Source organism: Lithobates pipiens, unplaced genomic scaffold, assembly GCF_037356315.1.
Source record: "Lithobates pipiens isolate NorthernLeopardFrog02 unplaced genomic scaffold, aLitPip1_a1.2 Scaffold_18, whole genome shotgun sequence".
NCBI classification, from domain to species: Eukaryota; Metazoa; Chordata; class Amphibia; order Anura; family Ranidae; genus Lithobates; species Lithobates pipiens.
The window spans coordinates 224,379,825-224,404,269 of NW_027507758.1; the positions used below are offsets into that span (position 1 = coordinate 224,379,825).

General features: G+C 45.3%; 1 protein-coding gene across 2 annotated transcripts in view; it reads left to right on the forward strand.

Annotated features, from left to right (window-relative positions):
* Positions 1–24,445, forward strand: part of PDE10A (phosphodiesterase 10A) — a 453,343-nt gene that overhangs the window by 322,644 nt on the left and 106,254 nt on the right. For both annotated transcript variants that reach the window (XM_077486632.1, XM_077486633.1), the window contains exon 16: positions 12,896–13,046. In XM_077486632.1, coding sequence (XP_077342758.1) covers positions 12,896–13,046 — 151 coding nt within the window. The remainder of the gene's footprint in view (positions 1–12,895; positions 13,047–24,445) is intronic.

Sequence of the window (24,445 nt, forward strand, 5' to 3'; positions counted from 1 at the left end):
CAGATTTCAAGGGCATCTCCTGCGCACAGCCCTCTTCGAAAGAAAATCTGTGGGGTGATTTGGATTCAGGTCTGGGCTCTGGCTGGGCCATTCCAAAAGTTTATTCTTCTTCTGGTGAAGCCATTACTTTGTTGATTTGGATGTATGCTTTGGGTCGTTGTCGTGCTGAAAGTTCCTCTTCATGTTCAGCTTTCTAGCAGAAGTCTGAAGGTTTTGTGCCAATATTAACTGGTATTTGAAATTGTTCATAATTCCCTCTACCTTGTCTAAGGTCCCTGTTCCAGCTGAATAAAAACAGCCCCGAAGCATGATGCTGCAACCACCATGCTTCACTGTGGGTACGGTGTTCTTTTGGTGATGTGCAGTGTTATTTTTTGCGCCAAACGTATCTTTTGGAATTATGGCCAAAAAGTTCAACATTGGTTTCATCAGATCATAACACATTTTCCCACATGCTTTTGGGAGACTTCAGATTTGTTTTTTGCAAAATTTAGAAAGTATAGCACTGACTCGCAAAGTAGCGGCTGGTTTTAATGGGCTTACCATTACCTTCTTCAACTCGATTTGCGTCTAGGGGTTTCCCGTGGTAGATGGCCCATAAACTATAGAGACTGACAACAGATCTGCTTAAAGGGATTTTTATTTGCAATAGCATATTTAACAGTCTCTCAGTATAGAATCAGAGGGTTAGGTGAAAAGTCAAGGTACTCTTATGCCACGTACACACGATCAAACAATTGGGTAGAAAAGTCCGGCAAACTCAAGTCCGCCGGACAATCCCCCCGTGTGTAGCCTCCGGCGGACTTTTTTGACCTGAAAGTACGGCGGACTTGGAAAGTAGTTTTGCACTCCAATCTTCCCGCCGGACTTGCATTTCGGCGGACAATCCGGCCGTGCGTATGCCAGTCCGCTGTACTTTTGAAATGAGCGGACTTTTCCCGCCCGGACAGAAGACCAGGCCACCGCCTGTAAAAGAGCTGGAGGAAGGCACGGTGGCCCGGCAAGAAGAACCGAAGAGGGGGACAAGACCCCCGAAGAGGGGGACAAGACCCCCGAAGTCAGAAGAAGAGGGCGGCGGCGAAGAAGAAAGCCGGGCTCCTCCGCTAGTAAAAGAGCTAGCAGAAGATAGCGGAGGAGTCCGGCGAGAAGACCCCCGAAGACAGAAGACCCCCGGAGCTGTGCAATAAACTATTTTAACCCTTGTGTGTTGTTGTTTTTTTTTTCACTTTTTTTTACAGGTGAATGGGTAGGGGTACATTGTACCCCAAACTCATTCACATAGGGTGGGGGGCCGGGATCCAGGGACCCCCTTATTAAAGGGGGCTCCCGGATTCTGATAAGCCCCCCGCCCGCAGACCCCGACAACCAACGGCCAGGGTTGTCGGGAAGAGGCCCTTGTCCTCATCAACATGGGGACAAGGTGCTTTGGGGTGGGGGGGGCCGCGTGGCCCCCCTTCCCCAAGGCACCCCCCAAATTGAGGGCACGCGGACTGGTACGGCTCAGGAGGGGGGCCGCTCGCTCGTCCCCCCCCTACTTTCCTGGCCGGCCGGGTAGCATGCTTGGACAAGGGTCTGATGTGGACCTGGGGGGGACCACCATGCCGATTTTTTTCGGCGTTGGGGTTCCCCTTTAAGTCCATACCAGGTGGTGGGGCCAGCGACGTCTCCTTCGCGGGCCCCGCCTACCTGGAGACGCACTCAAAATGAGCGGACTTTCCTCCGCGTGTGTGGGCGAGTCCATTCATTTCAAAAGTATGGCGGATAGTCCGGCGGATTTAGTACGCTGTATTAGTCCGTTGAAAAAGTGCCGTGTGTGGGCAAGTAGCCCGTTCGGAAAGTCCGGCGGACAGTCCGGCGGAAAGTCCGCCGGACAGTCCGCTACGTGTGTACGCGGCATTAGTGTCAAAGTCAGTATAGAAGAACTTTCTTACTTTGAATAAAATCCAGAGAATAGCCATTCACAGCTGGATCTTCACCCTAGTTGGATAGTCCTTCTCTCACCAGGCCTAGCAGCCAACAGGGTGCTTGAGTCAGGAACAAGTCTCTGCCACAGACTTTGTTGTAGAACATGTAGGAATAGGTCTCTGACACAGACTTTGTTGTAGAACATGTAAGGATAAGGCCGCGTACACACGCGGGGACTGTTCGCTCAACTTTGTCCGCTGAACAGTGTTTCGTGTGTGGGCTTCAGCGGACAGTTTCAGCGGACAGTCTGACGAACAAAGTTTTTCGGAAATTCCGAAAAACTGTCCGCTGAAACTTGGTTTGAGCGGACAGTCCGCCCGTGTGTAGGCTTGTTCGTCAAACTAAGTCTCGCGCATGCTCAGAAAGAATTTACACGCCGAAGGTTGCATTGCAGTGTATAGGACGTCGTTTTCTAGTCCCGTCGTACGTGCCGTTCACGTCATCGCGCACGGTTTCAGCGGACTGTTCGTACGTCGTGTGTGGGCAAGTCTGTCCATGCTAATTTTGAGCAGACTGTCCGCTGAAACTGTTTGACGAACAAAGTTGAGCGAACAGTCCCCGCGTGTGTACGCGGCCTAAGTCTCTGCCACAGACTTTGTTGTAGAACATGTAGGAATAAGTCTCTGCCACGGACTTTGTTGTAGAACATGAACAGGAAACTAGAAAACTTGTAGAACACTCGTGTGGTACCAGTATCTTGCAGGCGGTCCAGCGATACCGCACAAGATTGGATTCGTTTAGGTCCTTCAGCTTTACCAGGCTCTTGCTAAGAAGCCAACCCTTGTGTGGACTTCTTCTGAAGAGTCCTCCCCTGGATAACTACGAAGTTGCTGGGCCTCTCCACAAACTGAGACGGCACCGGACCACCTCCAAAGCCTTGCCTTAGTTTCCTTGCCTCATGCTAGCCAGCCCCGAGACGTAAAGTCGGGGTGGATCCGCACCCCAGGCCAAAAGCGTCCTGGGGGCTGGTCAGGAGGGCCAGGACCATGGAGTCAGAACATACTACTTGATCGTAACCCCGAAACATGTGACATCCGCATCCCAAGTACCCTCTCCCAGAAAGCACAGCAAGAGTGACCCTGAGAGAAAGCAACCCCAAAGACTGTGTTTCCATGCCCGCCAGAAGCGACAGCGCCCCATATGGCCAGGCCGAACATCCTATAGTCCAGTCAGACTGATGATGAGGTCAAAATCTGGAATAATTACACCCAAACCAAACTGCAGTCTAGGTGCAACGTTAAATTTCAAAAACACATAGCGCGTGCTCTTCAGGAGCCGGCGCTACACAAGGGTTGGATGTTTTTCTTCGTAAGAAAAGACTTCCATCTTGCCACTCTACCCCATACCCCAGACATGAAGAATACAGATTGTTGTCACATGTACCAAACATGCTTGTACTTGCCAGATATTCCTGCAGCTCCTTTAATGTTGCTGTAGGCCTCTTGGCAGCCTCACTGACCAGTTTTCTACTCCTCTTTTCTCAATTTTGGAGGGACGTCCAGTTTTTGGTAATGTCACTGTTTCACTGTTGTGTCATATTTTCTGCACTTGATGATGACTGTCTTCACTGTGTTCCATGGTATATCTAATACCTTGGAAATTATTTTTTACCCTTCTCCTGAATGATACCTTTTAACAATGAGATCCCTCTGATGCTTTGGAAGCTCTCTGCGGACCATGGCTTTTGCTGTAAGATGCTCTGTGCTCATACATTATTTTCTCATACGGTATTATCTGGTTAACTGCTCTAATCCATTGGTTTATAGTTTGAGCCATAGGTTTCATCCATCTTAATGATATTTGTTTACGTGCCATAAATAATTCTTGTAACAGAATCCTATTATATGCCAACCATTCTTCCACCTCTAGTAGTCCAAATACACATACTTCCAAGGTATATGATACCTCCCTGTTCATAATACTTGACAATTTATCTACCACATGTTGCCAATATTTAGCTATTTCAGGACATGACCACATCAAATGTATAAAACCTGCCTCTGGATAGTGGCAGCGTCTACAATCAGACAAGGTCATTCTTCCAATTCTATGCATTTTCTGAGGGGTAAGATATGTTTGATGGATAATATACAGTTGAATTAGCCTATTATTAATATCAGGAGATGCTCCCATATGCAAAGAACAAATCCTACACCATTTCTCTTCTGTCATATCAGGTCTGTGATCACTTCCTGCCATTTAGCTCTTATTTTAAGTGGCCCACCACTTAACTTGCCCCTCAATAACTGAGAGTATAGAACAGATATTAGACTTTTTGGTCCTTGTGATCATAATATACCTATTGAAGCAAACTTAGGATCTTGACGTTCAAATTGAGCCTGAATCATATATCTTAGCTGTAGGTACGTAGCTGTAGGAACGTATGGGGAATATCATATTGTTGACTCAAGAATTCAAATGTTTGCAAATGTTTATGATCATATATCTTTATGTAATTATTCCTTCTTCCTCGAAAATTCATTATCTAGAGACATATTCAGTTGCTCTAGAGAGGGGTTATCCCACATGGGGGGTTTCTAGCAGGGTATCTTTAAAACCTATTCGTTTTGTGAACTCTCTCCATACTGCCCCAGCCAATATTACTATAGGTATCTTTATTCTAGGTAAACAGTTGATTTTGGCTTCTAACCCAATCAATAGGTCTTTCACCTATAGTATTTCCAGTAAATGTCTTTTCACCCCATTTTTTGCTCTTACATCACCCATGTCTTTGTTCACTTGCAGTCTTAATTTAACTACTTTCAGACCGGACCATTTTGCGGGGCAATGACTAGACCACTTTTTGCAATTCGGCACTGAGTCGCTTTGACTGACAATGTCGTGGTCGTGCGACGTGGCTCCCAAATAAAATTGACGTCTTTTTTTCTCTTATATTCACCGACTGACACAGCTTCTTCTCTTTAGACCATTGGGTGGTTATGCCACCTTCAGGAGAAGACTAGGCATACATGTTAACATGTGATAATAAAACTAGAACTTTCTAGTTCCGCCCAAGGGGCGGTCCCTTAGGTAACAACCCCTCAGCATGCTACTGCAGCCTCAGTTTTATTTTGCCTAGGGAAGGAGAAGGACCTAGGAACCCTGAAGGGCCCATTGGTCCATCTTTTTTTTTCTGCAGAAGCTTGGCTTTAGGCACACTATGAAAGATCCTGTGATCCGCTATCAACAGCCGGCTGGGTGACGGGCTTAATACCCTTATCCTTGTAGTCTCCCCAGCCTGGCCATCGAGCGTGTGCAGACCAGGGTTGGCCACGATGAAACCTCAGCTCCAGAGGTGGTTGTGAGCTTTTATGCTTCGGGGCTTACATATGACCGGGCTACTGATGTCTGCATCAGTGTGCCGAGGCCAGCAGTCACCCTGTACTGATCAGAGAGTGGGTCTGTAATGGAATGTCTCCCAGCTCTTCAGGACTGGTAAGTACAGCTCTCCTTGCCTCAGTGGGGTTGAGCAGCTGGGCATTCCCTGGGAGGTCGATTCAGGGGTCCCTCTCTTCTCTCCCTGTCCCTATCTCCCCCCCCCCTCTGTGGGGGATGCTTCGTGTGGCTGCTGAGCTGTGTGTGTGTGTGTGTCTGTACAGGGGCTCTCCGGGGGGGGGGGGGGGGGCTCTCAGCTAGCTGGCTGTGTCCTGAGTCCTGTTTCTCATGTCCCTGGAGGTGCCTGTGAGGCTGTGCCTGTGTCCCTTGCAGCGCTGATCACTGCCATTTGTTCAGCTCTGTCCCTCATGGTTTCAGCATCTGTGGCCATCTTAGGTGTGGGCAAGGGAAAGCATGCTCTCCTGTGATTCGGCGGCCATTTTCCCTGTGATTTGTCCTTATACTGGACGCCGGCGGCCATTTTTAAAAGCCTTAACACGTTTTTTAGCTTTCTCTAGCGGCAGCATGTGTCCCTGTGCTCTGGTGGCCATTTTACAAGTGTTTTATGTCCTTATACTGGACGCTGGGCAGCCATTTCCTTTGAGCCTGAGCACATTGCAGAGTGGTTTTAGCGCCAGTAGCAGCAGCTTCCACTAACACAGAGTGTATCCCTGGGAGCCGACAGAGGCCCCAGGCACTACTTGCTGGATAGCACAGAACCCTTCAGGGTGGTCAGTCCTGCGGAAAAGAGCCCCTCAGCCAGCAACAGTAAGGAGGGTGGGACTGTCGCTGTCCTAAGTCCCCTTCGGGTGGCAGACATGGTAGGGTCAGCATGGCTTCAGAAACTGGTGTTTCTTCCCTCAAAGTCCAGGCAATTGCAACTGGTTCACCTGCGGAATGAGCAGTGCCCTTGGATGCCTTCTCGGCAGTCCTCAATTAGTTTGTTGCCAAGATGGAGGCGGTGCGTGGGTGCAAGGTGTTAAAAAGCGACCCTTGCCCCCCCCCCCGGTCCTCTGGGGAGAGATCTGATGCAGTCTCGGGCCCAGCTGAGGCTGGTGACCCCTGCTCTGTTTCCGATGACGCTGACCAGGACCGTTCAGACGGTGAGGATGAGTCCCCATCCGGATCCGTGCCCGACAAAGTGCTTGTTGGAGCACTTATCACAGCTGTTTACGTGATACCCTGAAGATTCAGGAGCCAGCAGATCCCTCTGCTGATATAACGGTCCCTTTTGGGTCCCAGTAGCCAGCCATTCACCTAAGGTGTTCCCATATCTGACTCTTTTCCGCTCACAAATGGGGTTTTCATCCGCCCAGAGCTTCGGCTAAACGTCCCGAGCACGACAGAACAACCACGGAAGGGCAGAAACGTCCCTGGAACCGCAAGCCGGCGAATAAAAGTGCTACCGCATGAAGGTTTGCCCCCACCCATCACTCGGGTGGGGGGGTCGCCTTCGGGAGTTTTCATCCCGGTGGTCCTCTCGACTGTCTGACCAATGGGTCTGCGATCTGATTTCCTAAGGCTACAAGATGGATTTCCTCTCTTGGGCGCAAAACAGATTCTTCCCCTCCAGCATACCCGTTCTCCCGGCTCACCGGGAGGCCCTCTTGGGGGCAGTAGGGGACCTGCTGAATCATGGGGTGATTGTACCTGTTCCGGAATAGGAATGTTTCCAGGGGTTCTACTCAAACCTGTTTGTAGTTCCCAAGAAGGAAAGGGGTACGTCCAATCTTGGATCTAAAAGCCCTCAATCACTTTGTGAAAGTGCAGAGGTTCAGAATGGAATCAGTTCGCTCAGTAGTCACTGCACTTCATCAAGGGGACTCCCTGGCATCCTTGGACATCCAGGATGCGTACCTGCACATAACCATATGCCTCCGGCATTAAAAGTTTATGCGATTTGCAGTTTGTGGCTCTCCCTTTTGGTTTGGTATCAGCCCCCCGAGTCTTTACCAAGGTATTGGCTCCTGTGTTGGCATTGCTACGGCAACACGGGATCGCAATCGTGGGTTACCTAGGCGATCTCCTCCTGAGAGCTTCTTCTGCCTCAGAGTTAAGAGAGGATGTGGCAATCACCATGCAGACCCTGCAAGAATGTGAGTGGCTGTTGAACCTAAAAAAGTCGATAATAGTACCAACTCAGCCTTTGGAGCACCTAGGCTTGCTGCTGGACTCCGGGGAAGCGAGAGTGTTTCTCCCTTCAGACAATCTGCAGACTCTCAGAGCCGTGGTAAAACTGCTCACGAACCGCAAGTGGTCGTCGCTGAGCTTCTGCATGCGAGTCCTCGGATTCGTAGGGGTCTCTTTGAAGCAGTACCATATGCCCAGTTCCACACCAGAGTCCTGTAGAAGGAGATCTTAACAAAGTGGGACAGATCTCTGTTGCCCTGGATCGACAGCTCACATACTTTGGTGGGCAGAGCATTTAGCATTTAGCATTTACATCCCGGGTGTGAAGAACTGGCAGGCAGGCTATCTAAGTCTTCGGATGCTGGACCCAGGAGAATGGGCGTTGCATCCGGAGATGTTCAGGCTACTGTGCCTGTGGTGGGGCACACCAGACAAGGATCTTCTGGCCTCCCGTCTCAATTGGAAGTGCTGAGATTCGTGTCCAGTACAAGAGATCCGTGGGCAGATGCGTCAGACGCGCTTTTGTTGCTCCGTGGAATCAGTACCAGCTGATCTACGCCTTTCCTCCACTGAAACTGTTACCATGTCTACTTCTCAGAGTGGAAGGGGTGGGGATCCCAGTAATACTGGTTGCCCCAGATTGGCCTCAGCGTCCTTGGTTTGCAGACCTAGTGCGCCTGGTGGCAGATGATCCCTGGCGACTGCCATTGCGAGAGGACCTTCTGTCTCAAGGTCCGATTCTCCATTCTGCTTTACCATCGCTGGCTTTAATGGCATGACTATTGAGAGCCAAGTGTTGAGGAACTGGGGTCTGTCAGACTGCGGTGATCCCAACTATGTTGAGAGCACTGAAATCTTCTCCTCGGAAGATATATCTTCGTACCTGGAAGGCCTGCATCTCCATGTGTGAGGAGAAAGGATGGCATCCACGTTCCTTTTCTATATCCAGGACCCTGCTGTTTCTTCAGCAAGGGGTGGACCAGAAATTGGCGTTAAGCACAAGGACAAATTTCAGCTTTGGCTGTCCTTTTTCAGTGACCCCTGGCATCTCACTCTATAGTGAGCACTTTTTCTCAAGGGGTGAGACATGTAGTCCCTCCATGCGTCCACCGTTACCCCCGCGGGATCTGAACCTGGTATTATCAGCGCTTCAGAAACCGCCATTTGAAAATATCAGAGAGATCCCCTGTTTACTCTTTCCCAGAAAGTGGTCTTTCTAGTGGCCATTACATCTGCCAGGAGGGTTTCGGAACTGGCAGCCTTGTCCTGCAAGTCGCCCTATCTGGTTATCCACAAGGATAAGGTGGTGTTGCGTCCGCAACCGTCTTTCCTGGTGAAGGTAGTCTTGGCGTTTTCATATCGATGAGGACATTGTGTTACCATCTCTGTGTCCCAAGCTGACACATCCTAAGGAGGTGGCCCTTCATGCTCTGGACGTGGTTTAGGCTCTGAAGGTGTATCTGTCTTCACAGGTTCCCTTCCGGAAGTCAGACTCACTGTTTGTTTTTCGGTGGCTGGTCCACAGAAAGGCATGGAGGTCTTGTCAGCCACCATTTCCAGGTGGATCAGACAGATTGTAGTACAAGCTTACACCTTGAATAGGCAGGTGCCCCCCTTTCCGGTCACGGCCCACTCCACGACGGCAATCGGAATGTCTTTGATCTTCCGTGATCAAGCGTCTGACGCTCAAGTGTGTAAAGCTGCGACCTAGTCGTCTGTCCACATGTTTACAAAGTTCTATAAGGTAGATGTCAGTGCATCGGGTGATGCCTGTTTTGGCCGCAAAGTTTTGCAAGTGGCTGTATAGTTGCAATTGCATATGCAATTTTTTCCCCTTTTCTTGTTTTTTTGGGTAAAAACGCAGTACCTTTAAGTTAATGCACTGTTGCATTCGTTACCACAGTTTTTGGTGTGGTTTGAGGGTAGTGCTTCTCCGTTGAGGAGCACCCTGTTTTTTTGTGGTGGTTTTTCCACACACTGTAGTTTTTTGTGGGTAAAGTTTGTATTAGCTCCCACATGCCATGGTGGATGAAGTTTTTTTGCTGTTTTCCCACCCCTCGTTTTGGCACTGCTTGGGGACGTCCCAATGGTCTAAAGAGAAGAAGCTGTGTTAGTCGGTGAATATAAGAGAAAATACAATTTTTTGTACTCGCTGTAAAATCCTTTTCTCTGTAATTCACCGACTGACACAGCACCCGCCCCTCATATTTTTCTTTACGTTATACTGCTTGTTGACGTACTGAGGCTGAAGTAGCATGCTGAGGGGTTGTTACCTAAGGGACCGCCCCCCTTGGGCAGAACTAGAAAGTTCTGGTTTTATTATCAAATGTTAAGATGTAATGCCTCGTCTTCTCCTGAAGAAGGTATAACAACCCAATGGTCTAAAGAGAAGAAGCTGTGTCAGTCGGTGAATTACAGAGAAAAGGATTTTACAATGAGTACAAAAAATACTATTTTTCCCACAAACAGAGCTTTCTTTTGGTGGTATTTGATCACCCCTGCGATTTTTATTTTTTGCGCTATAGACAAAAAAAGTGTAAATTTTGAAAAAAGCGCATTATTTTTTACTTTTTGCTATAATATCCCCCAAAAATGTAAAAAAAAAAAAACATGTTTTTTCCTCAGTTTAGGCCGATGCGTATTGTTCTACATATTTTTGGTAAAAAAATTGCAATAAGCGATTATTGATTGGTTTGCGCAAAAGTTATAGCATTTACAAAATGGGGATAGTTTTATGGCATTTTTATAAATAATTTTTTTTTACTAGTAATGGCAGCGATCAGGGATTTTTATTGTGACTGCGACATTATGGTGGACACATTGGACATTTTTGACACATTTTTAGGACCATTGTCATTCATACAGCAATCAGTGCTATACAAATGCACTGATTCCTGTGTAAATGACACTGGCAGTGAAGGGGTTAACCACTAGGCGGCAGTGCAGGGGTTAAGTGTGTCCTAGGGGCGTGTTGCTAACTGTGGGGTGCGTGGCTGTGTTTTACACATCTCTGATCTCTGCTCCAATCACAGGGAGCAGAGATCAGTGGCACGGTTACTAGACAGAACGGGAAGATGCTTGTTTACTTTAGCATCTCCCTGTTCTTCCTCCCCGTGAGATGATCGTGGGTATCCCCGCGGCGATCGAGTCCGCGGGACCTGCGATCCGACTCACCGAGGTCCCGACTGGCGCGCACGCGATGGCACGGTGGCAAATTTAAAGGGACGTACCTGTACGCCCATTTGCCTGCCGTGCCATTCTGCCGACGTACATCAGCGTGCGCCGGTCGGCAAGTGGTTAAAGGAGAACTTCACTCTCTTCATCAAGATTGATCATTTTTAATCCCTATGCTGCTAGCATTAGTAAATAGGAAGCTTGTCATGTACTTGTTTTACATTTTTTTTTTTTTTTTTACATTTCTTCAGTTACTTCCTGGTTTCCAGGCCTAGGCAAATTATGTCATACATCCCGGGTGCCTTAGGTAGGGGAGGAGGTGTTTTCTCAGCTAAACACACCCCCCTGCCTGCATGCCTCAGCTCGGAGCAGATGGATTTCAGGAAGTAAATGCTAGGGGTTGTTTTTCAAAGTGATTTCTCAGAAAAATAAAACTTGAAAGCATGGGTGGATGGGTGAGTTTGCTCTGAATATTAAAAATGAATGAAATTTTTTTTTTTTTTGGTTTGGCTCAGGTGCGGTGTCGTTTTGCTTTAAGATAACCTTACCGTACCGGATCATAAACCATAATGTTATAGACATAGCTGCTGGAGTATACAGCCAAAAGCTTTATCTTGCCTTTGTATAGATTATGGAATGGTTAAAACCCCCTGTCAAAAAGAGACTTGCGGCTTGACCTGTCTGAGGCAGACTGGGAACGGATCTTCACAATAGCTCATAAAGGCTCACTTAATGTAGCAATACAGGAAAATAACTACAAAACACTCACCAGGTGGTATCGCACACCAGAGCTTTTGAACAAATTCAAACCTGAAACATCGGACAAATGTTGGAGATGCTCTGCTGATAAAGGTACATTTCTCCACATCTGGTGGGATTGCCCGTTGCTTCAACCATTCTGGTCGCAGGTCGCTGACATAACTTCTCAAATAACTACATACCCTTTAGAACTTACACCAGCTCGGCTTATCCTTCACCACGCCTCTATCTCAACCCAATCTTACAAAAGATCCCTGGGGATCCATATGATAAATGGAGCCAAACTATGTATCTCAACACACTGGGGCACGTCTCATGCCCCGACGGTGTCTGAATGGCTTACACGCGTGGGAAGGATAGCCGAGATGGAAGAGTTGATCTACATAGCACGAGATTCACCATCCAAATTTGCTCAGACGTGGGCCTGTTGGACCCACTTTCGATCCACGGACAGATATTCCTCCTTGATGAACCCTAACATTCCTCCTTGTCCCAATAGCTGATTAAGTTGATTTACCCAATCCCACCTTGATAGACTAATCCAGTCATTATTACCGGGTACCTTTGGAATACCCCTCACGGGGTCTCAGAGGGCGCTCCTGCAGGCCGGGGACCCCAAGAGAAACTCTCCCCCTCACCGCTGCGGTAGGGGGGGCCGAGAAGGCGATGCCCCTGGATAACTCCCATCCTCCCTTACCCCCACTCTCTTACCGACCCTCCCCACATGCCCCACCCCCCCCCCCCTTAGAAGACTGACTCCCCCCCCCCCCCTCAGATTAACCCACCTTGACAGACCGATATCCTTCCTTGCCCCTTGAACCCATGGAGACAGGTGATAACACCTATCTTCTCAGGACTCCAGATATAGCGATCCAGGCCACAGACACTGAAGGTCAAGCTCCGTAGCATATATGTGATTGATACTCTTACTACCTTAATCCCTTATCTTGCAAGATAGGGCCTGACATGCTCACATATTCTGTTCGGTTGTATACGCCCGCAATCATCGGAGCCACAGCCAATTGTTTGATTATTATTGTGACTCGCTTGTACCACATGTTCAAGTAGATGTTTTCTGTATTAGAGCGCGACTGCGCACGTTTTCGGTGCATTTAACTTACACTTTTCACTGCTGTATCTGTTCTCTTTTTCTATTATTGCTAATAAAAAAAATGTTATGGAGAAAAAAATTAATAAATAAATAAACCCCCTGTCAAGCTTTTTTTTCTTTTTAACTATCTTTCTCTTATTGGGAGAAATGCCACCTCCTTCCTTCACAACAGTAAGTAGGGAAAGTCCCTCCAAAATAAAGAAATCCCCGCTTTAATAACTGCTACCAGAACAAGAGTTCCAGTTGGAAGTTTTCTTCTCTTTTTCTGTTGTGCTGCAATTTAAATCTTTGGATTATCTCTTACATTACATTTTAATGTGAATTGGTGACTTTTTTGTCATATACTATCATTTCCTAACCTGTTTTCTTCCTTCTTTTAAGTTTTGAGCTGGAAAAATTATGTCGTTTCACTATGTCAGTGAAGAAGAACTATCGACGAGTACCTTATCATAATTGGAAACATGCGGTAACCGTGTCGCATTGTATGTACGCCATATTACAGAAAAGCAAAGACCTATTCACAGAGTTGGAGGTAGGATAATATCTGTTGCTTACCCCCTTTTGTGATTGCAATATATCATTTTAAGTTGAAATGGTAAATGCTGCTTGCTGGGTGAATGTAAATTTGCCCTGCAGTAAAGACTAGGAATGCACAACTGTGTGTGTTCCTAGTTCTCAGACCTGCTATCAAGCAGATAGTCATACAGATATTGGCATGTTAACTGAAGCATACTGATGCTACACTTGATCTGGTCACCTAAGCTCTAATAAACTGCGGCCATGAAAGGCTTAATAAACCCATATTTTCTTTACAAAAGGCTAAGTGTTTGGACACATATCTGTGTCCAAATACTTTTTGGGTATGTTATTTTAACCTATGTTGGATAAATAATATAATCTGGTTGCTATGGGTAATAACTGCATTTTCCCATACTGAACTTACTTGCCCTGCCTCAATGCTGAGCCAAGCACCTGGATGTAGGGAGTGGGATTCAGCTGACAGCACAATTTCTGGTGCTTGAAATTACATAATTAGTACTTCATTACTCCATTTGATACTAGGATAGGTGGTCGTGGAGATGTCACAGATGACTCATTTCCACCCTAGCGATTCTGAGCCTGGATCCTGTAAGGGTCTCTTATTTATCCATGCTACAAAGCGTGAGGGGTTGGTGATCAATACTCTGCAGGAGTTTTTTTTGTTTTTTGGGAGAGTCTGCTTAAAGTCTGAAAGTGACACACACCAGATGATGGCAAAGACAGATGGTTGACACGTTTCACACAGTGGTACACTGCTTATTCATAACCTTTTATGAATAAGCACAATACTGTTGTGTGAAACACATCAACCATCTGCCTTTGCTATCGTCTGGTGTGTGTCACTTATTTTTCAATAAATTGACTCAGACTCTGATATGGTGTGCAGAAATTTCTTCTCTTGAACTTTGTCTCTTGAAAACGAGCCAGGGCTAGCACCCACACAAAGGAGCTGTAACAAGCTTAATTCATTCACCCGGAGCGCCGTCTCCTTTACTTCATGGACATTGTACAGCCAGTGAAGACAGCAGCTACTAATACCCAGGTAAGTTCTGGTTCTGTTTCAGCTCTGTCCAATGTCACCCTGCAGCCGTAGATCACTATTAGAATTGAACTGCTGCTGCCTGCAGTAGAGATCTGATGCAGACCCCTCTTGAAGAAAAAAGTGGAAGTATGTGTATATATAACCGTGCCTGCCACTATGTAAGTTTAAGCAAAAGACACACAACTATGTAGGTTTAAACAAAAGATTTTCACTAAGGCAGAGTGTGCAGCTCCATGGTATTGTTTGTGAGAGGAGAAAACAATTTGTATAGCTTCCTCTGGGTTAGGTAGTTCCAGATCAGGGTCTGGAATGTGGAAACTTCAAAGAGATTTTGATGTGAAGGAGTCTACAACCTGTGTCCAATTATTTTTTATTATTTTTTATTATTTTTTTTATAGGCCTGCAGGTTGTGTGGGTATGCAGGTGTGCATGCTACTTATACAGTGCCTTGAAAAAGTATTCATACCCCTTGAAATTTTCCACATTTTGTCATGTTATAATCAAAAACGTAAATGTATTTTATTGGGATTGTATGTGATAGACCAACACAACGTGGCACATCCTTATGAAGTATGATAAATGGTTTTCAAGTTTTTTTACAAATGTGTGAAAAGTGTGGCATGCATTTGTGTTCAACTGCCCTGAGTCAATACTTTGTAGAAGCACCCTTCGCTGCAAGTCTTTTTGAGTATGTCTCTACCAGCTTTACATCTAGAGAGTGAAAATTTTGCCCATTCTTCTTTGCAAAATAGCTCAAGCTCTGTCAGATTGGATGGAGAGCGTCCGTGAACAGCAATTTTCTTGTGGCAAGCAAATGTCTTGCCCCAGGTTCTCAATTGGATTTAGGTCTGGACTTTGACAGGGCCATTCAAACACATGAATATGCTTTGATATAAACCATTGCATTGTAGCTCTGGCTGTATGCTTAGGGTTGTTGTCCTGCTGGAAGGTGAGCCCCCTCCTCAGTCAAGTCTTTTGCAGGTTTTCTTCTAAAATGACCCTGTATTTGGCTGCATCCATCTTCCCATCAACTCTGACCATTGTCATTGTCTCCGCTGAACAAAAGCGTTCCCACAACATGATTCTGCCACCACTATGTTTCACGGTGGGGATGGTGTGTTTAGGGTGATGTGCAGTATTCGTTTTCTGCCACACATGGCTATTTGCTTTTAGGCAAAAAAGGACAATTTTAGTCTCTGGCCAGAGCACAATTTTCCACATGCTTGCTGTGTCCCCCACATGGCTTCTCACAAACTACAAATGGGACTTTGTATACAGCACAAATGTGCTGGGAGCAATCCAACCATAATAATAGCTTACTAATAACATTATAAAAGTGAAAATAAAAGTAATAGTGAGATGGACATTCTTACGCTATCATGTGGATAGGGGAAGGCAACTGTTGTAAATATAGTTATGAGCAGTACACTATCAAAGCAAACACATCATTGGGCTATATTACGCCTTTGTCTCCAAACTTTTAAATAGAAAGATCCCCTAACAAGGAGATCACAGTACCCCCCCCCCCCCCCCCCCCCCCCGGTACAGCGGGACTTTTAAAGCAGACCAAAATATAAGTAAAAAATATATATTACAAATTTATTCACAAAAATGATACACAAAATCGTTTTACAGAACAGTATAAAAATCCATACATATATAAATGCGTGGAATCATACATCTAAATATATAGTCTGCACAACATCAAAGGTTTCATATATGGTTTTATAATGTCAACTCCAAAACGCCTGACATGTTTCAGGAAAACATTCCCTTCTTCAGAGGCATATCTAAGGAGAACAAATAGCTGTAGTCATTTATTTGTAAATAAACAAAACAACCGAGAATAAATCTCATATCAAGAGTAAATAGTTGTGTGTGAATATATGTATAAATGTATATCAAAGATGTTAACTGACAAAATTATTGATAGATCGCCCCACGCAGATGCACAGCCAGAAAGTGCTAGGGACCCGTGCTGTTCAACTGCCTAGACACCACACGTGGAGATTGTTTGTTCCTCCAACAGCATAATATAAGACCTATGTGCGGGTTTGATGCGGGCCACCTATGGGTCCCTAGCACTTTCTGGCTGTGCATCTCCATGGGGCGATCTATCAATAAACATGTCAGGTGTTTTGGAGTTGACATTATAAAACCATATATGAAACCTTTGATGTAGTGCAGACTATAAATTTATATGTATGATTCCATGCATTGATACAGTGCCTTGCGAAAGTATTCGCCCCCCTTGAACTTTTCAACCTTTTGCCACATTTCAGGCTTCAAACATAACGATATAAAAATTTTATTTTTTGTGAAGAATCACCAACAAGTGGGACACAATTGTGAAGTGGAACGAAATCTATTGGATTTTTGAAACTTTTTTAACTAATAAAAAAATGTGCAAAATTATTCGGCCCCCTTGCGTTAATACTTTGTAGAGCCACCTTTTGCTGTGATTACAGCTGCAAGTCGCTTGGGGTATGTCTCTATCAGTTTTGCACATCGATAGACTGCAAAACAGCTCGAGCTCAGTGAGGTTGGATGGAGAGCGTTTGTGAACAGCAGTTTTCAGCTCTTTCCACAGATTCTCGATTGGATTCAGGTCTGGACTTTGACTTGGCCATTCTAACACCTGGATACATTTATTTGTGAACCATTCCTTTGTAGATTTTGCTGTATGTTTGGGATCATTGTCTTGTTGGAAGATAAATCTCCGTCCCAGTTTCAGGTCTTTTGCAGACTCCAACAGGTTTTCTTCCAGAATGGTCCTGTATTTGGCTGCATCCATCTTCCCCTCAATTTTAACCATCTTCCCTGTCCCTGCTGAAGAAAAGCAGGCCCAAACCATGATGCTGCCACCACCATGTTTGACAGTGGGGATGGTGTGTTGAGGGTGATGAGCTGTGTTGCTTTTAAGCCAAACATATCGTTTTGCATTGTGGGCAAAAAGTTCGATTTTGGTTTCATCTGACCATAGCACCTTCTTCCACATATTTGGTGTGTCTCCCAGGTGGCTTGTGGCAAACTTTAGATGAGACTTTTTATGGATATCTTTGAGAAATGGCTTTCTTCTTGCCACTCTTCCATAAAGGCCAGATTTGTGCAGTGTACGACAGACTCTCCCACCTCAGCTGTAGTTCTCTGCAGTTCATCCAGAGTGATCATGGGCCTCTTGGCTGCATCTCTGATCAGTCTTCTCCTTGTCTGAGCTGAAAGTTTAGAGGGACGGCCAGGTCTTGGTAGATTTGCAGTGGTCTGATACTCCTTCCATTTCAAAATGATCGCTTGCACAGTGCTCCTTGGGATGTTTAAAGCTTGGGAAATCTTTTTGTATCCAAATCCAGCTTTAAACTTCTCCACAACAGTATTACGGACCTGCCTGGTGTGTTCCTTGGTCTTCATGATGCTCTCTGCGCTTTCAACAGAACCCTGAGACTATCACAGAGCAGGTGCATTTATACAGAGACTTGATTACACACAGGTGGATTCTATTTATCACCATCAGTCATTTAGGACAACATTGGATCATTCAGAGATCCTCGCTGAACTTCTGGAGTGAGTTTGCTGCACTGAAAGTAAAGGGGCTGAATAATTTTGCACGCACCACTTGTCAGTTTTTTATTTGCGAAAAAAGTTTAAATTATCCAATAGATTTCGTTCCACTTCACAATTGTGTCCTACTTGTTGGTGATTCTTCACAAAAAATTAAAATTTTATATCTTTATGTTTGAAGCCTGAAATGTGGCAAAAGGTTGAAAAGTTCAAGGGGGCCGAATACTTTCGCAAGGCACTGTATATGTATGGATTTTTATACTGTTCTGTAAAACGATTTTGTGTATCATTTTTGTGAATAAATTTGTAATATATTTTGTACTTATATTTTGGTCTGCCTTAAAAATCCCGCTGTACCGGGGGGTACTTTGATCTCCTTGTTGGGGGGTCTTTCTATTTACACATTTTGGGATGTTGGCGGCAATGATATTGGAAAGTTTGATGCTTTCCTTGATAGTTCATCTCTTATATAATTTGTCTCCAAACTTTCCACTGCGTGTCAAATTTCTTCCTAGTGCTACAATTATTGGCAAGAAAGGATTCATAAGTATATTGAGACTGCATATCTTCGAGAGCTTCATATACATTAGGCACTGTATTGGAGTTCCAATTTTTTGTTATTAGTGACCTGGCTGCTAGTAATATATGTGTGACCACTGTGCGAAAGTATGGAGGGAAGGTCTCAATACCCAGGTTTAATAGAGCCATCCCAGGATCTGGAGATGTAAAGATTCCTGTAAGGCTGCTTTCACACTGGGGTGGTATTCAGGCGTTACAGCGCTAAAAATAGCGCCTGTGTAGCCCCTAAAAAAAACCGTCCCCTTTCACTCGGAGGGCTTTCACACTGGGGCGGTGCGCTGGCAGGACATTGAAAAAACTCCTGCTAGCCGCATCCTTGGAGCGGTGAAGGAGCGGTGTATTCACCGCTCCTAAACCGCTCCTACCCATTGAAATCAATGGGACAGCGCGGCAATACCGCCGGCAAAGCGCCGCTGCAGCGGCGCTTTGCAGGCGGGTTTAACCCTTTTTCGGCCACTAGCGGGGTTTAAAACCACCCCGCTAGCGCCCGCAGACCGCCGCTAAAACGACGGTAAAGCGCCGCTAAAAATAGCGGCGCTTTACCGCCGACGCCCGCACTGCCCCAGTGTGAAAGCGGCCTAATAGTAGAAATGTGTCAAAATATACTGTTCCAAAAGCTGGTTAGATGCTTGCAAGACAAGAACATATGCATAATATTTCCCACCACCCCACATTCTCTCCCGCACAAAGGGGTGTTAGTTTGGGGAATTCTGGACATCCGGTACGGTGTGAGGTACCACCTCAGTGCTATTTTTTGGGAGTGTTCCCAATGGTTTACACATTTATAAACTTATATATATATTGTTCTGAGAGCAGTTTGCCATTGCAAAGGTGTGAAGATTTTACCCAAGTCTGCCTCCCATTTTTGATGGGGGGATGATTTAATAAAGGTGAGTTTGTGTTGGAAGAGATTGCAGAAAAGGGATATACCTTTAGAGGATACAGGTGACGATGTATAGAATTGCCATACTGTGTCATGAAGGTATATATGATGGGTCTCTAGAGATCCCAGAAAATGGGAGATTTGATAGTACTTATAGTCCATGAGTGTAAGGTAATATTCTCTTTTACGTATATCAAAGGTCTTAATGCAGTTATTGTTGTATAGATCAGCAATATGAGTAATGCCCTTGTTCTGCCAGTCCAGGAGTACAATGTTGGGAATTGCGTTTATCAGAATATTGATAGGTATGGGGACATCAGTCACTTTAGAGAATAAGGATATGTATTTCTAAGGATCTCTCCAAGCTATTAAAGGGGCTTGTATGGTAAGTGGGAGATGCTGCAGGGGAAATGGTCTCCAACTGTCGAGGAGTAGAAGGGAACGCAAGTCCAAAGTTGGGCTTAAAGCAGAGGGCCATCCTAAATATATTCTTATAAAAATGTAAAAAAAAAAAATTAATTTTTAACTTACCTGAAACCACTGTTGCTAGGCAGTCTTCCTAATCTGCCTCTTCCTATGCTATGGCGCTTCCTCCTCTTCGACGAGCGGCCCCGTTGCATTCTGGGACATGTGTGTCCCAGAAAACAACGGGCCATTCACAAAGCACCGCACGGTAGCAAACAGGCAGTGAAGCCGCAAGGCTCCCTTTGTTTCCCTGTGTTAAGATGGAGGCGCTGGCAGCCGATCCGATTGACGGATCGCCTCGGGGGTGTCCTTATTAAAAGTCAGCAGCTACAGTGTTTGTAGCTGCTGACTTTAAAAGAAAAAAAATTCAGCTGGCCCACCACTTTAAAGCTTGTTCAATGTTCCACGGGGGAACATCTGGGATGGGTGTGAACCATGCCTTAATATGGGTAAATAGGGAGGCACGATAGTATTCATGTATATTGGTGAACCCCATACCTCCTGCAGATCTGTGCTTGGTTAGAAGAGTTTTGGAACATCTGGGTCATTTGGAGCACCAAATGAATTCTTTGAGGAGAGAGTTCAGCGATCAGAGGTGTGTAGGTTTAAGCGAAATGGAGAGTGTTTGAAAAATGTACAGGATTTGGGGGAACAGAAGCATTTTAAACTAGGCCAAAAGACCTGACAAGGAAAGTTCAACTTTGGCTAAATGTTTAGTTTCTTTAATTATTTTATCTATCAAGGGTAGATAATTTGCATCTGCCAATTTCAAGGGGTTAGTTGTAATCCTGTATATATTATACTACTTTTACTCCATGTGCAGGGAAAGGAAGTTTGTAGTTGAGATTGGAGGTGGGGAGATAGCCTCATCCCTAGTATGAGTGATTTTGTAAAATTAACCTTGTAATATGAAATTCGGCTGAAACTGTTGAGAATATCATAGGCATGAAGAAGAGATTTAGATGGGGAGGTTATGAACAGGATGATATCGGCAAACAGATTTATATTGTGAGATTTGTCTTAAAGGGAGAAGCCCGATATGTCAGTGTGCTCTGAATTTCTCAACCAAGGGCTCTATGAGAAGATTAAAGATTGAGGGGGACAGGGGTCATCCCTGCCTTGTAAACCCTTACAAACCACGTTGACCTACAGTTAAGCCTAGATTAAGGCTTACCTGTGGGTCCAAGAAATATCTCCTAAACCTACACGGTTTAGGAGATATTTACTAAAAGACAATATGATACACATGCGCCGTAGACAGCGGCACGCAGGCGCGCTATCGCCGTTAGCAGCATGCCGTTAGTGCCGGCTCCCGTGCGCATGCGCGGGAGTGACGTCATCGCTGCTCCGGCGCTGTGAGTGGCCCGAACAGCGATACCCAGAAGATGGATGCTCCGGACTACAGGGGACAGCGGTGACATTGCTGGCTCCTGTGTCAGGTAGGTGACACATAATGGGCTAATATGCGATACATAGTAGCCCATTATGCTTTACATTTGCACGGAGACACAGAGGAAGTAAACCCATCAGGGTTTACTTCCTCTTTAATTTTTTCTATATCTTTTGGATTAAGAATTTTACTTTTATCTGCTGCTCAAATTAAATAGGGAACTTTTGTTTGGGATTTACGTTCCTTCAACCTCTGTGCCAGGAATTTGCCTGCTCGGTTTGCGGATGAATAATGTGCCAACTTTAGGGAGTTAAAATGTTTATCATATTGTTCTATGAGCATGAGCCTGAGATCAGAGTGAAGCTTAGTTAACTTATTTGCTAGGTCAGCATTTGCTGTCTTTGTTTTTAGTTTCTAAGGTTTTAATATTTCCAAGCAAGCTGTCCAATCTTTGCGTCCTCTGACTTTTTGTCTGTGAGTTAATTTGCAAGATAATACCTCTAATAAAAGCCTTGTGGGCACACCATAAAGTAAAGGGATTGGACACAGTTTCAGTATTAAGTGCAAAGTATTCGCTCAAATGGTTAGTTATGAAGATCACATGGGTGGGTTGGAAGGCATCGGAAGCAAGTGAAAATTAGCCCGCCACACATAAGCAGGATTTGGAGCATTCTTCTCCATCACTGTTATGGAGACAGGTAAGTGGTCGGACCACGAGATGTCATGTATGGTGGAGGAGGATACTGCCTGTAACAAATTTCTGTCAACAATAATCGGATCAATGCACAAGTATGAATTATGTCTGGAGGAGTGGAAAGTATAGTCGCGCTTATTAGAGTGCTGACACCTCCAGGCATATCATAAGCATGAAGTAAAGATTGTAGCATAGGCAGAGGGCATTTGGATTTAGTAGTAGTTTCCACTTTATAATCTACTTTAATGTTGTAGTCCCCACACATGATCAGACCACACTTTCTGATTGCTGTGATTTTGCTCAACATTTTCTTCATGAAATGAAGTTGAGTATTGAGTGCATAAAGATTTACAACTGGAGTTGACCCCCTTATTAATGCATGCCAATATTCTGTTTGCTTTGTTAGCAGCAGCTTGGCATTGCATGCCATTGCTGAGCCTATCATCTACTAGGACCCCCAGGTCCTTTTCCATCATAAATTCTCCCAGAGGTTCTCCCCTGAGTGTATAGATTGCAGATTCATATTTTTGTCACCCAAATGCATTATTTTACATTTTTCTACATTGAACCTCATTTGCCATGTAGTTGTTTGTGTCTTTCATGTTCTATCTTAGCCGTCCTTATTGCACCCTTACATTTCTTGTTGCATTCTTTATAAAGTCTGAATGCTGATGATGATCCCTCGACCTTGTGTTTTTTTGAAGGCATTCTCCTTTGCTTTTATATGCATTTTTACATTGGCGTTAAGCCATCCAGGACTTTTGTTCATGCTTTTAAATGTATTACCCAATGGGATGCATTGGCTAATGCCCTTATTTATTATGCTCTTAGGGAAGTTGGCTCTTCTGAAATTCATTGTCTTTGTATTCCCCTTATGTTTCCTATTTGTGTGATTTATACTGAAGCCAATTGACCTGTGATCGCTGTTACCTAAATTGCCCGATATTTCCACATCCGTAATCAGGTCTGTATTGTTAATAATCAGTAGATCCAGTAATGCTTGATTTCTAGTTGGTGTTTCTACCATCTGACCCATAAAATTGTCCTGCAAGACATGTAGGAACTGGCGCACCTTAGATGAATGTGCGGGTCCCTCCGCCCAGTCTGTCTGGATAAAATCCCCCATTATGATAACACCTAGCCATCCTTACTGCTAATCCAAATTGTGATAGGAGATCTGTATCCACCTTCCACCTATCTCCCTCAGGTTAGGGAGCCTATAGCATACTCCCAGTATTATTTCCCCCTTAGCTTCATCCCTTTGGAGCTCTACCCATAAGGATTCCACCTCCTCCCTAGCTCCCTTAGTGATGTCTCTCACATTCGCTTTTACATTATTCTTGATATATAGGCATACCCCTCCCCCTTTTTTACCCTCTCTATCCTTGCAATAAAGGGTATACCCTTGAATGTTTGCCAGCCAATCAAGAGAGCCGTTGAACCAGTAGTCCATAGTACCCTCTGGAATATGTTCCGCTCTGACTATCTCTACCTCTGGACCCTCCCCCCCCATCGCCAAAATACTGTTCGGTGTTTCAGGTCTTTGTTACAGATTGGTCTCTCTGTCCTTCTAAGAACTGAGTCCCCTACCACCAGAATCTGTCTTTCCTTTCCCTTCGCCCCCCACTCTCACTGGAGTTCTTCCCGGGCAACTAGGAGAGTCCCTCAGCTCCAGCAGTGCTGGTCCCTGACTGGTTTCACCAATGTCAATCAATGGAATGTACTTATTGGGATGCTCCAGCCCTGGATCAGCCTCCCTGGCACTTCCCCCTCTATCCTTCCTGACTGTCACCCATCTACTTTTTGCTAGTGCCTGCACCTCTTTGTCTCCACCTGCCTCTGTGCTGGCCTGAGCTGGCACCTGCTGTGTACATTCCTGGCTCTCCTTTAGTATGGAGGGACTTCTCTGTGATGACAGTTGCTTCCCCAGATTCAGAACCTGGGCTTCCAGGGAAACAATGTGCTTACATTTTGCACAGCAGTATTCGTCCTCGATTGGATGATCAAGCAACGCATACATGCCGCAGGATATACAGAAAGTCACTGTTCCACATCCGCCAGCTGTTAAATTTTATGAGGATTGGGGATTATACCCTGTCCAAATTACCTAGCAACTAGCTGCCTGACACTAATACTCAACAAGACAATACCAGTTACTCAACAAGACAATACGCAGGTACTCGCAGATCTATGTGCACTCGCAGACCTACATGCACTTGCAGACCACTCGCAGAACTACGTGAACTCGCAGAACCACGAGCACTCGCAGACCTACGTGCACTCGAAGTACACAGTTACTAACGATCCACACACACTACTCAGATAACAAACAGGTACTCACACTACACAGGTACTATGACCCCCTGTTATAACCTCCTGTTTTAAACTCTGTTTTTTAATGCACCACTTAGACCAGTTGCACTAACTCTGGTTTTTAACTCGCCACTTAGACTAGTTCCACTTGGTCTAAGTTCCAGTAGACTCAAAGATGAGCAGGCTCACAATGAGTTCTGCAGAAGGTTATATATGCCCCAAGCACCTGTGACCAATTAACCACTCCCCTTAATTAGTAGTCTAAAGAAAAATAAAAGCTGTTTAAAAAATGTCAGAAAAAAGGTGTTAAAAAGCTACAAGGAAAAGCCCCAAAAAGAACCTAAAAATGCAACCCAGCAATCACCAGCAGTCAAAAAGCAAGACTTGTTCACTCTCCACTCAAGGTCCCAACTGTTTAGCTTGCAACCAGCAGTCTGGCCTCCAACCAGCAGTCTGGGTTCATTTGT